Source organism: Cylas formicarius, unplaced genomic scaffold (genome assembly GCF_029955315.1).
Source record: "Cylas formicarius isolate icCylForm1 unplaced genomic scaffold, icCylForm1.1 PGA_scaffold_4__25_contigs__length_36172078, whole genome shotgun sequence".
In the NCBI taxonomy this organism is placed as follows: Eukaryota; Metazoa; Arthropoda; class Insecta; order Coleoptera; family Brentidae; genus Cylas; species Cylas formicarius.
The window spans coordinates 33,287,129-33,303,123 of record NW_026844334.1 but is presented as its reverse complement, the minus strand read 5'-3'; the positions used below and the strand labels follow the sequence as shown (position 1 = coordinate 33,303,123).

The window sequence follows — 15,995 nt, the reverse complement described above, 5'->3', positions numbered from 1 at the left end:
TTTTATTAGTTGTCTTGAGCATTGTAGCAATTTGGTGGTTCAGATTTCTGTTATTTAACTTAACAGGGTCTATCTGGTGGAGGCATGTGTTTGCCTAGTTTTGTTTACTCAGTAAATTACTGGAGATGTATTGTTGTCTGGATAGTTTACATTAAGGTAAACGGTAATACCAGAAGTGGCGTGTGTCACCGGTGTGCATTGCTTTATTGGAGAGGCGTGTGTCGTCGTAGGTGTTAATCCTGATAATCATTGCATTAGTGAAGAGGAATGTTTGCCGAAAATGATTGTAGCGATAAGCAATGCTTGGTTGAAGAGGCGTGTGTCGCCGTGGGTGGTTATCCCGATAAGCATTGCGTTTTTGGAGACAGACATGTGTTGCCCAAGGTTATTGTTTCGATAATCATTGCTTAATTGGAGAGACGTGTGTCTACGAAGGTGATTATCCCGACAAGCATTGCGTTATTGAAGGGGCGCGTATCGCCAAAGGTCGCCAAATATTTCAGTGAACAGTATTTTACTGGATGTTGGTGGTGGAACCGACTTGCAATGCTCTTGATTACTGATGCTTTCATAGGTTTGCGAAATTATATTACATGGCAAGTTGCAAGTAAGTTGATTTTGGTTTACTAGTAAAAGTTTTTGTATATCGGTTAATGTTAATAAGAATAACTGAGAATTGCATCGCGTTTTTTTTATTTTTGTTGGTTAGCCAGGATGGACGAGTGAAGATAAAGCTTTCGAGGTCTAGACGACCACCAGGTGTCCGAGGACGTGCACTATAGTCAGTGTCGGCGCCCTTAGCTTTCTCATATTTCGGTTTGGGTGATTGGATTGTTTATTTTTGATTCGTTCACTTTGCTATGTTACTGAAGTGAACGGATCCCGAAACTATGAGGATAGTCTGGCTTTATAGAAACACTGGTTAAGTCGGATTTTGAGTAGCTCCGATAGCTTATTTTCTCATGGCTATTTTGTAGTTGATCTAGCGGGTCGCGGATCGTTGGATTCTTTTTAATAATCAATCAAGTGGTTAGATTATTCATTTTCTTTAAGAACTGTGTTATGTGCAGTCTTTTAATATATCCGAGAAGTCTAGCCCTATGTGGCCTGGGTCGCCATCAGAACCCGCACCACCGGGTTTGTATTTCTATTGTATTACTTTCATGCGACATATATATGGTGTCCCATTTAAGAAAATCGAGATTGTTCAATTTAAAACTATCCAAATCTCACTCATAAAGAAATCAAATTAAATATGTATTCGTTGCAATTGAAGTGGATCTTTTGTGTTGCGTATTTTTAAAAAGTTCATAACAACGAGCATAATTGATGTTCAAATGAAAAGAAAAAACAAGTTTCAAATTTTATATTATTAATTTTTTTTGTGAGTTTCATAAGGCAACTAAATGAGGTACGAGTTTTCACTTTTTCAGAGGATATCTAGTAATTCAAAATTTTTCAAATTTTCCATTTGGTGGACCCCTTCGTTTCAGAGTTTTATGTTTTCATGGTTTCTAAGTTACTTCGTTTTTCAGATACACATGATCCAATTCACTATAAACGGTTCAGGCAACAATACTTCAGCCATGTTCATAAATATTTACCTAGTGTTGTTATTTCCTTCAAAACTAAAACGCGACTAAAAAACATTTGCTAATAAACATGTAATTTAATTTTGCCAAACAAAAACATTAGTAAACATTTCATGATACGCAGACTAGTGGACTATAATGGAATGAGCTCTGACCACGGGAACCACCGGATGCAGTGTTTTCACTACGGGTACAGTGTGAACCACGGGAGCTGCGTGGACGACAGGAACAGCTTTAACTACGGGAACCACATGATGAGTTTCTACTATGTGACCGGTGGCTACTATTCCCGGAGCTGCGTAAGCATAACACAAAATAGTGGCGAATAAAACCTGTAATAAAAAATTAACATTAGTTGAAATAAAACAGGACAAAGATTTGAATGATGAATTTATTTGATATTTTTATTTCAAATGATACATCAAAAATATCAACTTACACATTGTTTGTGTAAAGAATACACATTGTCATTAAAAAAACCATTTTAACGAATATGAACCCCCTATTAATAATTAATAATCTATCTAGTGTTTCGTGTTGTCATTCACTTTTATAAAATTAAAGATGGCAGATCTCCGTAACTTATTAGCAGTAACAGGCAGGCTTATTGAATGTTAAGAAGAAAAAGAGACCAAACTATTGAATCCAATGAGAAAATAATGTTAATGAAGTCCCCAATGTCCATTTGTTAGACGAATTAAAATTAGAACCACAAGATTAGTGTATTTACCCACGCATAAATGAAGAACTGCTCAAAATTGCGACTCTGCAGATAGAAAAATTCGCCAACATGTTGAATTTACGAAGACTTAAAACATAGTTGTTCCATATCTCTTCAAAGTTAGATATGTTTTCAATGCTTTAATTTTTTCACAGTCATATTTTTATTATATATATATATATATATATATATATATATATATATATATATATATATATATATATATATATATATATATATATCTCACGTATTGATTCACAGATGGAAAAATGTGATGACACACTCGAAGTGTTCGAAGTGTTTTCGGAGCGCGAGCATTGAAGATGCCAAGTGAGATTTTGGCGAAACGTCTGCAGGATTCCAGTCGGAGTTCAACGAGCGAACGGATGATATCCCGGAATATAGTGTCATCATATATATATATATATATATATATATATATATATATATATATATATATATATATATATATATATATATATATATATATATATATATATATATATATATATATATATAGACCACATTTCCTTCTGTTTATCTGTGTGCTCCTTACTTTTGATTTTCCACAAACAGTCATTTGGTCGCCGCTTTGAATGCAAAATCACACAACGACAAGCCATCTTTTCCTTAAACTAGTTGGTATAGTACAGCACAGAATAAATGGTTTGACTCGTATGTAAATGTTGTTTATAAATATAAAATCCAAAAACATAACTTATCCAAGGAATAATTTCTGTATATATTTTGTGTGATGGATTGTTCTGAAAATTTGGTTTTCTAAGTTTACTCTATCGATCTAGAATATCCATGGCTATCGCTTTACTAACTTCCGGTTAAACCTTAAGATGCCAATGGATGGGCTATTAAAAGTTACGCCTTCGGTTTTGCACTAGGTCTAAATTCTACAGCCAGTCTTTTTTTTTTAATACAAAATAATTAGATATACATCTTTCTTTCAACATTTCTTAACGATACAGCTGCAATAGCAAATTCAGCAGTAGTTTTGCAAGATATTTGTCAAGAACAAATATTTTAAAATTTTCAAAATTTGTTTCAACGTACTTCAAATACAACGCACTCTGTTAGTAAAGTAAAAATGTCATTGCAAAATTAATTATAATTATAAATTTCAGTTTTTTGCTATTCTCTTGTTTTTTTTTATTAAAGTTATTGCTTATGTTAAGTTAGATTTTAGGTCAAATTTCATGCCTGTGTTAGGTATACTTTTTTAAAATTAATAAATAATTGGATAGTTCCCTTTTAATATACCATTTTATATTCCCTTGAGAAATGACTATGACTATGACAGCATGTAAGATGTTGGGAATTTTTGTTGTGCAATTTGCAAAGGATTTGTTAAAAAATAATACTCACGTATTTGAACATGTTTGGTTTGCTTAAGTTCTTTTTGTTCTGGAGGCACTTTAAATCGTTGATGTTTACAGCGAAGTGTGACATAAATCGTAAATCTGCGAAACTTTATATATTTCGAAGACGGCGGGTATAATTAGTCACCCTCTTGGGATATTGTCACAAGTATTGTACCAATGACGAGTTTTCCTTCACCTTGTGTTTGTTTTAGATCAGAACGAGAACCGGAAAAATCACGCTATACAATGCCCGTCCAAAGATTTTTCAGTTCTTTAATGTGTGATGCCCAAATCGATCCAAGTCAAATGTGCAGCATACTTTAGGGATTTGTGAAAGTTACGTCGCGATCATTGGCATCAGTTATGGTATTTCATTATTGCTGCAAAAATACTTTATGTGCTCAAAAAAATCTCATTCGCTTGCGTTGAGCAGTATATTTTAAGACACTTGAAGAGATTGATCTTGTAATTCGAAAAGGTACTACTTAAAGATGCAATGAGGTTAAAAATATTCTTCAACCGGTCGTGAAAATTTTGCATTGCAGTTCGCATTGCATCACAAAAGTAAAAGAACGCACAAACACATTTTAACTTTTTCGTTTCATGGTAATCGTGTCCTGGCGTTTACCATAGATCAAACTAGCAAGTTTAAATCTGTGAAAGAGGTAGCTTAAATAATCAAGTTGTATTACTTAACAAAAATTAAATATAAATTTAAAGACCAATTTCCTTCTCGAAGTTTTTCTATTCATACCACTTGCAAATACCTCAACATTTCGCTTCCAAATGGCAAAAATTTTAATTTTGACAAAAAGTACTTCTTCCCAAAATGTACTGTTTGGTGGGAAAATAAATTTGCACACGAATATGTGTATTCTAGACATATAACGTGACTTCAAACAGTACCGTATTAGAAGTTTCTTTTGTTATTCTAATTACGATGTAAATTCAACTTTAGCACCAAATTGGTTTAAAGCTCTAGTATATTCGTTCAAATGACCTGAAAATTTGTTAGGTGCGATTGACGAGAGGTGCCTAGAAACTAAATTCATTTGAACTTATTTTAACTGGAACAATAGAAGGAATTATTTTCGGTTAAACTCATACTCATACTTTCTAGCATTAATATCTCCTTAAATAATTTCGCTTCAATATTGAAATGTCTGACCAATACGAATTTAAACGGAAATATACAGATTCAAAGCAAATAATCGCTTACTTCTGCATTAATTATACTTGCTGCTAATACTGCTACTTAAGTAGTCAACAGCTGTGAACTGGTATCTTAAACGGCCATAAGAATTGAGGCACACAAAGATCTACAATATCCAAAATCAATTATCTTTCTTGACTAATATGTAAATGAAAAGGTATATTGTGACTTCATTGTGGAGCTTGCATCCATGACTCTGCTTCCGCAGTCTCCCTGTCAACAACAAACATTTTATTTTATAAAAGGATTACTATGTTCCCTTATGTCCTTTCTTTAGAGGCTGCTTATGTGCCGTATAGAAATTATAAAACACACGTACATGGTTTTTAATACTTTATAATTAAACGAAAACATTCTCATCAAAATTCTGTACAGGCTGAGTCAATGATAGAGTAACCCTATTTATTTTCAAAGGTTATGAGAAAAAGATAAATACATAAGTTGTGAAGATGGTGGAGGTGCACAATTTAAAATTATTTTAAACTATACAGGGAAAATAGAACACAATATTTTTAAATTTTGTTTGGAATTCGTTCTTAAATTTTTCAACTTTTTTATTAATGATAATACATAACTAAACGTAACGATTTTTTCAATATTTTGTTTTTATAAATAGTACTACTTCCCACACTTGCAAAAAAGTAACGATAGCACTATAATTTTTAAAGGTAGATCACTCATATTTGGTATTAGCGTCTTTCGAAGATGGCGTAAGAGATATGTAAAACGGAATTTGAATTGGACCCTACAGCATGTTCAAAACAAACGAATACATTTCTATCACCTTAAATTAAAAAATCTCGATATATTATTATTTTTTTAAAAAAACCTTTAAAAATCCTACAACTTTTTACATATTTTTTAATATTTTTAATACCTTGCTATTTATCATAACTTTTCCAATATTTAACCTTCTTTCTGTATAAAACTATTGCTATAATATTAGTTGGCAAGCAACAGGCAGTTATTAACAATTTTAGTGAAAATTTTGGCCAAATTTTAAATTCGCAGAAAAAGTAAATAATATTAAATACTTATTACTAAAATTCCTTCCGAATCATATTTTCCACATCTAGGGTTGTAGAGGATTCACATGAACACGATCTTTAACGTATCCATACAAAAAGAAATCTAGTGGTGTTAAAGCACATGATCAAGGGGGCCGATCCATTTCTGTGAATAATGACTATTTAAATGATCTGAAACTTCTCGAGAAGCTCCATCTTGCTAAAACCACATTTGTTTATCAACTTCTCGAATAAGTTAAGGTTCGCAAAAAAAAGGTACAATAACGTTAAAGTGTTTTATTCGACACATTGAGGAAATAATGGTTTTCGTTTTACAATTCTCGTACCCAGAATGGATTAACTGTGGAATAATTATGCATACTATAGTGATTAACTGCACCATTATTGCGAAAATTAGCTTGATCCGAAAACATTATTATTATGTATTTCCATATGGAAGGGCTGATATTTCTGTTTTTTAGTGTTGCGATTAAGAGCAGATAAAGAGGTATCACATATTTGACAACTACTGACCTGAGGAATATCTTGAACTTCAAGTAAAATTTCCAATTTTCTTGCTCACGCCTCAACACCTCATACTATACATACTCAATAAAAGTTGTACTTTCTTGTAGGATCTTTCAAAAAAATTAATTATATATGTGGTGTGAAATTTAAGAAAATCGAGATTTTTGAAATTAAAAATGATCCAAATATACTCGTTAATTCTGAACGCACTGTACGCCATCTTAGAATAATACTAATATAAGTAATGGCACTATCGTTATTTTTTCTAGAAGTCCGAAAACATTTTTTTTTGAACAACAATTCAAAACAAAATTTTTAGTTAGGTTGTTCCAGTTCAAAAAATATATATTTTATTCGTCACACTTTTTTGAGGCATCCCGTATAATTTAAAATAACTTTAAATTGTGCTTGCTAACAATCTTCACAATTTTCGTATGTACCATTTTGAATCTAACAAGAAAATCAACTTTAACCGCTTACTGCATACCTCCAGGTAACGTCTACCGGCAAAATTGTGCTGCTGGGTCTCAAAATATTACAGCTCCGTATGAGTCACGGTTAATATAGAAATATAATCTTCCAAATATTTTAAGCTTATACTATACTTATGCTAAGACTAGAACCATTCTCATTCTAAAAGTTACCTTTTTCATGTGCGAACGTGTAGTATATGCAGTTATATTTGAAAAGCCACGACATTTTGCTAGAACAGGTTTTACGCTAGTCTAATAATATATATTTTATCTCAGGTATGATTTTTTTTATTGTTGAGTATTCAGAAATTTATTTAGCCAAATGTCTGACCAAGAAGATTTTCAATTTGAGTATATAGATGTATCAGAAAGCGGAAGTGACCATAGCGAATCGGATTCGGAGGAACGCGAGGAGGATGACAAATCAAATCATATCTGGCAAAAAGTAAATACAGATATCTTGGATTCAACACCACCACGTTTCCAGTTTATTAATGTCCCAGGTTGTTGGATTATTTCCAATTATTTTTTGATAATGAATTGATAAACTTATTGGTCACCGAATCAAATAGCTATGAAGAACAACAACCACCAAGATCGTCTGATGTTTTATTGCCTACAAAAGCAGAGGAAATGCAAATATTTTTATGTATGAATATAATTCAAGGTATACTAAAAAAGCCAGAAGAAACAATAAACAATCAAAGACATTTTTGCTACTCCAATATTTCCAAAACTAATGTCTTTACGTCGATATTTATACATCAAAGACCAAGACACATACTTTAGAGACGTGATAGATGAAAATAAGCACAATTCAAGAGAACTATAATCTCTAGTAAATGTTTTTCCAAGCCAAGGGAAATTGTTTTTGATCAGGGAATGGTGAATAGTGATAAGGATATATCCAGTGAATTTAATAAATATTTTGTGCAGAATATTGAAGAATTTATATCGGCAATAGCTAGACCATCCATCAATTTGATGTGTTTAGATCTAAACCAGGATACGGAAAATCACAGCGTCACGGAGTTCGTGAGGTTTGAAAACATTTCATTGATTCACTTAAAAAGTTTTGTGCGTGGAATGAAAAATGTTGGTGGGGTGAATTTGGCATTTCAACAAGAGTCTTCAAGCATGCTTTTGCGGTGGTTGGAAACCGAATATTGGACGTTATCAATGCGCCATTTTCTAAAGGCAAGTTTGCAGAGGAAGTCATTTTTGGTGGTTCCGGTGTCGAAGGTTCCAGGTACTAAGCTGCATTCTAATTTTAAATCGATCAATACTGTGCCAGTGTACGAGAAATTATTGGAACTAGTTGCGGAGACATTGTGACGAAAACAATTTAATTGACCGTGACATTCTTTCGAGACTGTGATAGTTAGTATCTGTGATGAATTCGTTGGGGCTATCGATGACAATAGTTTTGTTTTTGCTGTGTTTTTGGACTTTAGAGGGGCTTTTGAGACTGTCAATAGGGATGTTTTAATAGATAAGCTAGAAAATATGGGTATAAAGCACTTAGCCCTGGATTGGCTAAAATCTTACTTACCGCAGAACACAAAAAGTAAAGTATGAGTCATCTGTGTCTGAGTCTATCTTAGTGGATAATAGGGTACCACAGGGATCTGTTTTGAGCCATTATTGTTTATTCTGTATATTTTTACATTATTTGCCGACGATTACATGATATGTGTCGTCGGTAAGGATATTAATTTAAACTTTTGTATTGTCTGAAATTTTATTCTGAGTTTTCCTTTATAATTGTTCTGCCGTGATATACTTTTGTTCTGTGTACTTTTGAACTTTTATACTTAATCAAATTTTACTACTGGCTCGTATATTTAAAATGTAAATACGATTGTTTTCTGTGAAAGCTTTATGCTAAATAAATAAGGTATTTGTTGTTATTTATTAAAAAAACTAAACAAAACTTGACCTATTTATAAAGCTCTAAATAGAAAATTTAGTACATTTTATATACCTGAACGAGACATAAGTGTAGATGAAAGTTTGTTATTTTACAAAGGACGATTGGGTTGGATCCAGTATATCTAAAACGATCTCATTTTTGGGATAAAATTCTACATGCACTACGAATCTCAAACAGGGTATTTTTGTTGGTTCATTATTTATAATGGAAAAGGAACTATAATATCCCAAAAATGTAAAGACCTGCTTATGACTTCACAGATCGTATTGTCGTTAGCAGATTATTACACGTCGCTACAACTAGCAGATTTCCTTATATCCAGTCACTTAAAATAAGCATAAATAATAATTATTTGTGCCTTAAATTTGTTAAAAAAATGTGCATTAAGGAGTTAAGATGGAACTGTCAATACTGATGGTCATTAGGCTTCCTGTAAATGTGGTTGCTAAGTTAACAATAACTTTGCTATGCAAGTGGTTAAAACCGGAGATCCGGAATATCCTTTGTTAGCAATTATTGTTATTTCTCGAAAATGGTTGAGTCAACCATCACCTTTACTGTTAACTTGAAACAGAATCGGTATGATTATTGACAACCACGCAACGGACTACTTCACCACAGCAGTTCGGTATTGTAAATATTAAGTATCGAGAAATAATGGCTGTAATTGTAACTTCGATGGGAAGTTATTGACTCCAAGGTGCTATTAAAGAATTCCAATAAATAACTAAAATTCATATTACCGAAAAAGAAAAAACATTCAGAAACGGAAAGAGCGGATAACCGTGGGAATAATAATGTCCTCCGAAACAAAGCAAAAGTTCTATATTTTTCACAAGAATGGGCTACAATATAAAGGACAGGAAACTGCCTAAAGAACTTATAAAAACACTTAGAAAGCATTCCCGTGAAAACGAAGAACGGTTTCTTTGCGACTCTCAAGTGAGATGGGTATTGTGAATGAATGTTAAAAAAACTTTAGCAAAACACGAAAACTGTAAAAGTAAAATCTTCCTCCGGAGAGTTGTATTTTTTTTTCGATAAACATTTTGATTGCCAACAGTAAAAAGATTAACGTACGAGGATCTAATTATGCCTGAGCTGTCAACTTTGCATATTTCTAGATTTTGCAAAAGCATTGATTCCGTAAAACACAAAATCATGATTTACATCTTGAAGGCTTTGGGTATTAAAATTTTCTGAAAACTTGAAATGCTGTGATATATTGCTACTGGTGATATAATCTAATGTTAATCTTTCTGCAAATTGTGCAAGGTTTTGATATATATTATGATAAGAATTATGATATGATATGTACTATGATGGGACACTGGTGTACCAAATGCTCTTTAAGCCCAGTAATAAGCTCAGAGAAACAATTACGTAGAATGTGTATATGTTTGCTATTGTCCACCAAATTGTGCTAAATCCACTGAATTTTTTGAATTATGAAGCTTTTACCTAGATGGTAAGACAAAGGCCGAGGTGTCATATTCTTAGGAGACATTAACTTAAATACCTTGGACAATAATAACTCACTACAACTCTCTCATGAATATAAATGGATTATTTTCAATATATGAGAATATTGCAAGGCCGGATCCACAAACTTGACTTGACGAAGTTTTCCTCAAAACAAAAATGGAGAAATACCCACCTAATTTAAACGCATAGATTGTTGACTATGACATAACTAATCATTTATTTGTGTTGGTCATTATTTCCTTAAATATAAACAAATCACAGTGTTCAAACAAAAATGATATATTTTTCAAAGAAATTTCCACAGACGGCTAAGTCAAATAAACTCGTCAGCTGTTGCCTACACAATCACGAAACCGAACATAAAATTTTATTAGATAAAACTTGCATGCTTGCATGTAATCAATTCTTTTTCAAACGAAAACTCCGAGAGTCTATATGAAAAAGGAATATAGAAATCATAGAAATCAGCTAACTGAAATTATTACACAAACAAAAAATAATTACTACAAAATGAAAGTAAATGGAAACAGTAAAAATATATAAAAATTACAACCTTATAAATTGAGCTCTAAATGATTATATATATATATATATATATATATATATATATATATATATATATATATATATATATATATATATATATATATATATATATATATATATATATATATATATATATATATATATATATATATATATATATATATATATATATATATATATATATATATATATATATATATATATATATATATATATATATATATATATATATATATATATATATATATATATATATATATATATATATATATATATATATATATATATATATATATATATATATATTTCTCTCAAAAATAGCAGCACTCCTGGTAAGGATTAAATATTCTTAAAAGCTTTAAAAGTAGGGCATAGGACTTTACTAACATTGTGAGATGTACCAAAACATTTTAAAGTCTCTGTAATAAATCCAGCTGTCAAAGCTGGAAACACACAACAAATTTAAAATTACATTATTGATTCACCTATGGGAAAATGTGATGACACTATATTCCGGGATATCATCCGTTCGCTCGTTGAACTCCGACTGGAATCCTGCATCCGACTGGAATCCTGCAGACGTTTCGCCAAAATCTCACTTGGCATCTTCAATGCTCGTGCTCCGAAAACACTTCGAACACTGCAAGATTCCAGTCGGATGCAGGATTCCAGTCGGTAATTCCAAATTGCAAAACTAGTTTTTCTTTTTGGCTGAAACAAGACTGAATAATTTAAAAAATTAACCACAATCGAATACATGACATGATAAAGTCCAGTCAGAGCAATTGTGCAGTTACGTCATACCATGAGATCTTGATCTAAATTGACACAGGAATTTGGTCGTCAGTTTTGAAATCGTTATTTATGGTTATGGTAGCAATATTGCTAAGACATACGGATCATTGTTGATTACGTCACTATAAGCGACATAACTGCACAACTGCCGTGATTGGAGTATAATAGTTCTCAACGATTTTTTTATTCCATATAGCAATTACTAAAAAATCCGTTTAAATATAGAGAAACATAATTACTGACCGGGCACTGGACGTAACTGACTATGCAAAAGGTGAGGAAAGTTGTAATAACCTTCTCCTTGTCCTGTTCTTCCAATATCTCACTTGGGGGTCTCTTTTCTGTATTGCAATTGTAATACCTTTCATAGTCTTCTATCAGTTATCAGTTCCTCTTTTTCTCCTTTGGGGTGGCACCTGCTTAAACCTTTTTTAACTCCCATTTAGCTTCGACTGCGTCCATAATGGATATAGAAATTCCCATTCTATTTTTGCTCTCATCACCTCCGTAAATTGCAACAGTATCTACTTTCGTTTTAATAATCCTTTTAGTTTAAATTTACAGTTTTTTTTACAAAAATAAAGGTAATAAAATATGTGCACGAAAACACTAAATTATGGTTCATGTTAGAAGGATTTCCTGCGGAATTCTTCGGAATTCCTCAAAGAACTAAAGCATCGAAACGCAATTCGTATTTCATGATATTTTTATAATCAGTGGGGTTTCATTTGATTATTTTTGAAAGAAAGAAAGATAAGCCACAGAATTTAATTTTATTGAGTAATATTCCCTTATTTAAACATAGAAATAATACCCGTCCGTCAATACCTCAGTCGATTCGATTATTAACGTTTTTCATTCTGGATTCGGAATTCCGACAAAGCACTGCGGAATAAATAATAATAATAAACACAACCACGACAATCATCAACTTTTTCCTGGCCGCAGAATAGTAAAGTCAGCTTTGGTTAGGTGGATAGGTTAGGTTTGGCGCCAAGCTAAATTTTCTAATCCTTTATCGTGTGGTGGATGAACTTAATGTGATCCGTGGTCATTATTAAGCTATTTGTTTTCCGTAGGGCACAAAACTATCTTCATTATACAATTTTATTTATTTTTTAAAACGGTGTAGCATCGAGAAAGTTATTTTATGGTTAAATTTGTTTTATTGACTTTAACGAAATTTCGAAAGTTAGATGGACCTTCATGAACACCGTTACTATCGAATAATTTAATACGATAGAATAATAATAACGGGTACACTGAATGGAGATTAATAAATGCTGTATTCCTCTATTGACAGATGTGCATATATATATATTTATTTTGTATTTATTTATTCAATAAGAATGAAATAACAATACATGCAGCCCATAATCTAAAATGTCCATCCATTTTCAATAAAAAGCGATATAGCTATTATAACAGTATTAATTATTTATATTAAAATTAAAATTCGAATTTATTCAATAATGAATATATCAGAAAAAATATTGTATGCCAAACCTACACAAAGAGCTAGTGTATATAAAGATTTTTTTTATATATAATATAGGACTTTTCTAGGTATGTAATTGTTATTAAAAATGGAGAAAGTTTGTGTAAGAATTTCTAAATATATCTGAATAAAATAAAAGAATGTCTATGCAGACGAAATTATTTTTCTAAAGTAATGATTTTTTTTTAATGTTTGTTATATAATTTAGAGCAGGTGCGTTAAAATTCTTTTTTACTCCATTGTGTAATATACCTAATTACAAACCGACCTAGAGTGCAGAAAGTATCTAGCACGTCAGTTTTCGGAGATATTTCCGCACGGCGTGAATTTTAAAGTTTGTCAGTAAATGTATTCGTGTTTTTTTGAAAAAATGTGCAAAAAAAAGTAACGGGCGTAGGAAAAATATAGTATGCAACACGTTTGGTAAACTCTTTATCTCACTCATTTATTAAATACTCGCTACGGTCGTGCCAAGTACACTCCTGACTCAAATGCCACACTTGTGGCATAATATACTGTTAATTATTTTTTAAAGATTTTTAAGGTTGTCTTCAGATGTCCCACCCCACAATAATATTAAATATCTTAATAGAGGTACAATGAAGACTTTGTATAATAACACTATCGTTTTGTAAGAAATTCCCGTGAATAGTAAAATTTATTAAAATTAAAATAGCTTTCGAATGCGTATATATATCCAATATTGTCAAAAAAATAGTACGGCTTTAGCGCGGGGATGGATACAGTTGCTACCAAGCATGACCTTATTAAAGGTGTGTCCTTGATTTATCTAAAGCATTGATACGGTTTCGCACCCATGGTATAGGAAAAGCATGCCATCAAAGGAAATGCATCTAGACCTTTACAAATTACCCAACAGATCGGTCACAGCACAGTAAAATAGAAAATGTTATTTGGGAACCAAATATTGTTACAATTGGAATACCCAAATTACAGTACCTGGTACATTGCTTTTTAACATCAATATAAACGAAATTAATGACTTAAACCGTTGGTGCAGAATAGTGACATATGTAGATAATACAGTATTTGTGGGTGAAACAGGGCAAAAAACAACTCTCGGAGTCAATATTTTTTGCATTCATTCGAATTATTATTAAATCGAAAAAATCCAAATATTTCTATAAAAGACGCAAATAGATCAAACTATCCAAATATATGTTTTAACAATATTGTGCACTCCATTGAACACATGAGTTCTTAAATATCTGGAAGTACAAATGGACAAAAACATAAAGATAAAAAAGCATTATTCCATAAATTTTACTATTCACGGGAATTTCTTACAAAACGATAGTGTTATTATACAAGGCCTTCATTGTACCTCTATTTAAGATATTTAATATTATTGTGGGGTGGGAACTTTAAAAATCTTTAAAAAATAATTAACAGTATATTATGCCACAAGTGTGGCATTTGAGTCAGGAGTGTACTTGGCACGACCGTAGCGAGTATTTAATAAATGAGTGAGATAAAGAGTTTACCAAACGTGTTGCATACTATATTTTTCCTACGCCCGTTACTTTTTTTGCACATTTTTTCAAAAAAACACGAATACATTTACTGACAAACTTTAAAATTCACGCCGTGCGGAAATATCTCCGAAAACTGACGTGCTAGATACTTTCTGCACTCTAGGTCGGTTTGTAATTAGGTATATTACACAATGGAGTAAAAAAGAATTTTAACGCACCTGCTCTAAATTATATAACAAACATTAAAAAAAAATCATTACTTTAGAAAAATAATTTCGTCTGCTTAGACATTCTTTTATTTTATTCAGATATATTTAGAAATTCTTACACAAACTTTCTCCATTTTTAATAACAATTACATACCTAGAAAAGTCCTATATTATATATAAAAAAAATCTTTATATACACTAGCTCTTTGTGTAGGTTTCGCATACAATATTTTTTCTGATATATTCATTATTGAATAAATTCGAATTTTAATTTTAATATAAATAATTAATACTGTTATAATAGCTATATCGCTTTTTATTGAAAATGGATGGACATTTTAGATTATGGGCTGCATGTATTGTTATTTCATTCTTATTGAATAAATAAATACAAAATAAATATATATATGCACATCTGTCAATAGAGGAATACAGCATTTATTAATCTCCATTCAGTGTACCCGTTATTATTATTCTATCGTATTAAATTATTCGATAGTAACGGTGTTCATGAAGGTCCATCTTACTTTCGAAATTTCGTTAAAGTCAATAAAACAAATTTAACCATAAAATAACTTTCTCGATGCTACACCGTTTTAAAAAATAAATAAAATTGTATAATGAAGATAGTTTTGTGCCCTACGGAAAACAAATAGCTTAATAATGACCACGGATCACATTAAGTTCATCCACCACACGATAAAGGATTAGAAAATTTAGCTTGGCGCCACACCTAACCTATCCACCTAACCAAAGCTGACTTTACTATTCTGCGGCCAGGAAAAAGTTGATGATTGTCGTGGTTGTGTTTATTATTATTATTTATTCCGCAGTGCTTTGTCGGAATTCCGAATCCAGAATGAAAAACGTTAATAATCGAATCGACTGAGGTATTGACGGACGGGTATTATTTCTATGTTTAAATAAGGGAATATTACTCAATAAAATTAAATTCTGTGGCTTATCTTTCTTTCTTTCAAAAATAATCAAATGAAACCCCACTGATTATAAAAATATCATGAAATACGAATTGCGTTTCGATGCTTTAGTTCTTTGAGGAATTCCGAAGAATTCCGCAGGAAATCCTTCTAACATGAACCATAATTTAGTGTTTTCGTGCACATAT

General features: G+C 31.5%; 2 protein-coding genes across 2 annotated transcripts in view; one reads left to right on the top strand and one right to left on the bottom strand.

Annotated features, from left to right (window-relative positions):
- Positions 1 to 15,995, top strand: part of LOC132700385 (neuropeptide SIFamide receptor-like) — a 419,618-nt gene that overhangs the window by 283,409 nt on the left and 120,214 nt on the right. The window lies entirely within an intron of this gene.
- Positions 1,650 to 3,808, bottom strand: LOC132701157 (A-kinase anchor protein 14-like). The gene is made up of 2 exons (XM_060668871.1): positions 3,691 to 3,808; positions 1,650 to 1,924 (listed from the first exon to the last, which is right to left on the bottom strand). Exons 1-2 carry the CDS (start codon positions 3,772 to 3,774, stop codon positions 1,718 to 1,720), a joined length of 291 nt encoding a protein of 96 aa, XP_060524854.1. The 5' UTR covers positions 3,775 to 3,808; the 3' UTR covers positions 1,650 to 1,717.

What these genes read in the sequence shown, in the direction of transcription:
- LOC132701157 (XM_060668871.1), bottom strand. Translation starts at nt 3,774, where the DNA reads ATGTCACACTTCGCTGTAAACATCAACGATTTAAAGTGCCTCCAGAAC. An exon ending in AACCAAACATGTTCAAATAC is followed by an intron (nt 1,925 to 3,690) that starts GTGAGTATTATT and finishes TTTTTATTACAG; the next exon opens with GTTTTATTCGCCACTATTTT.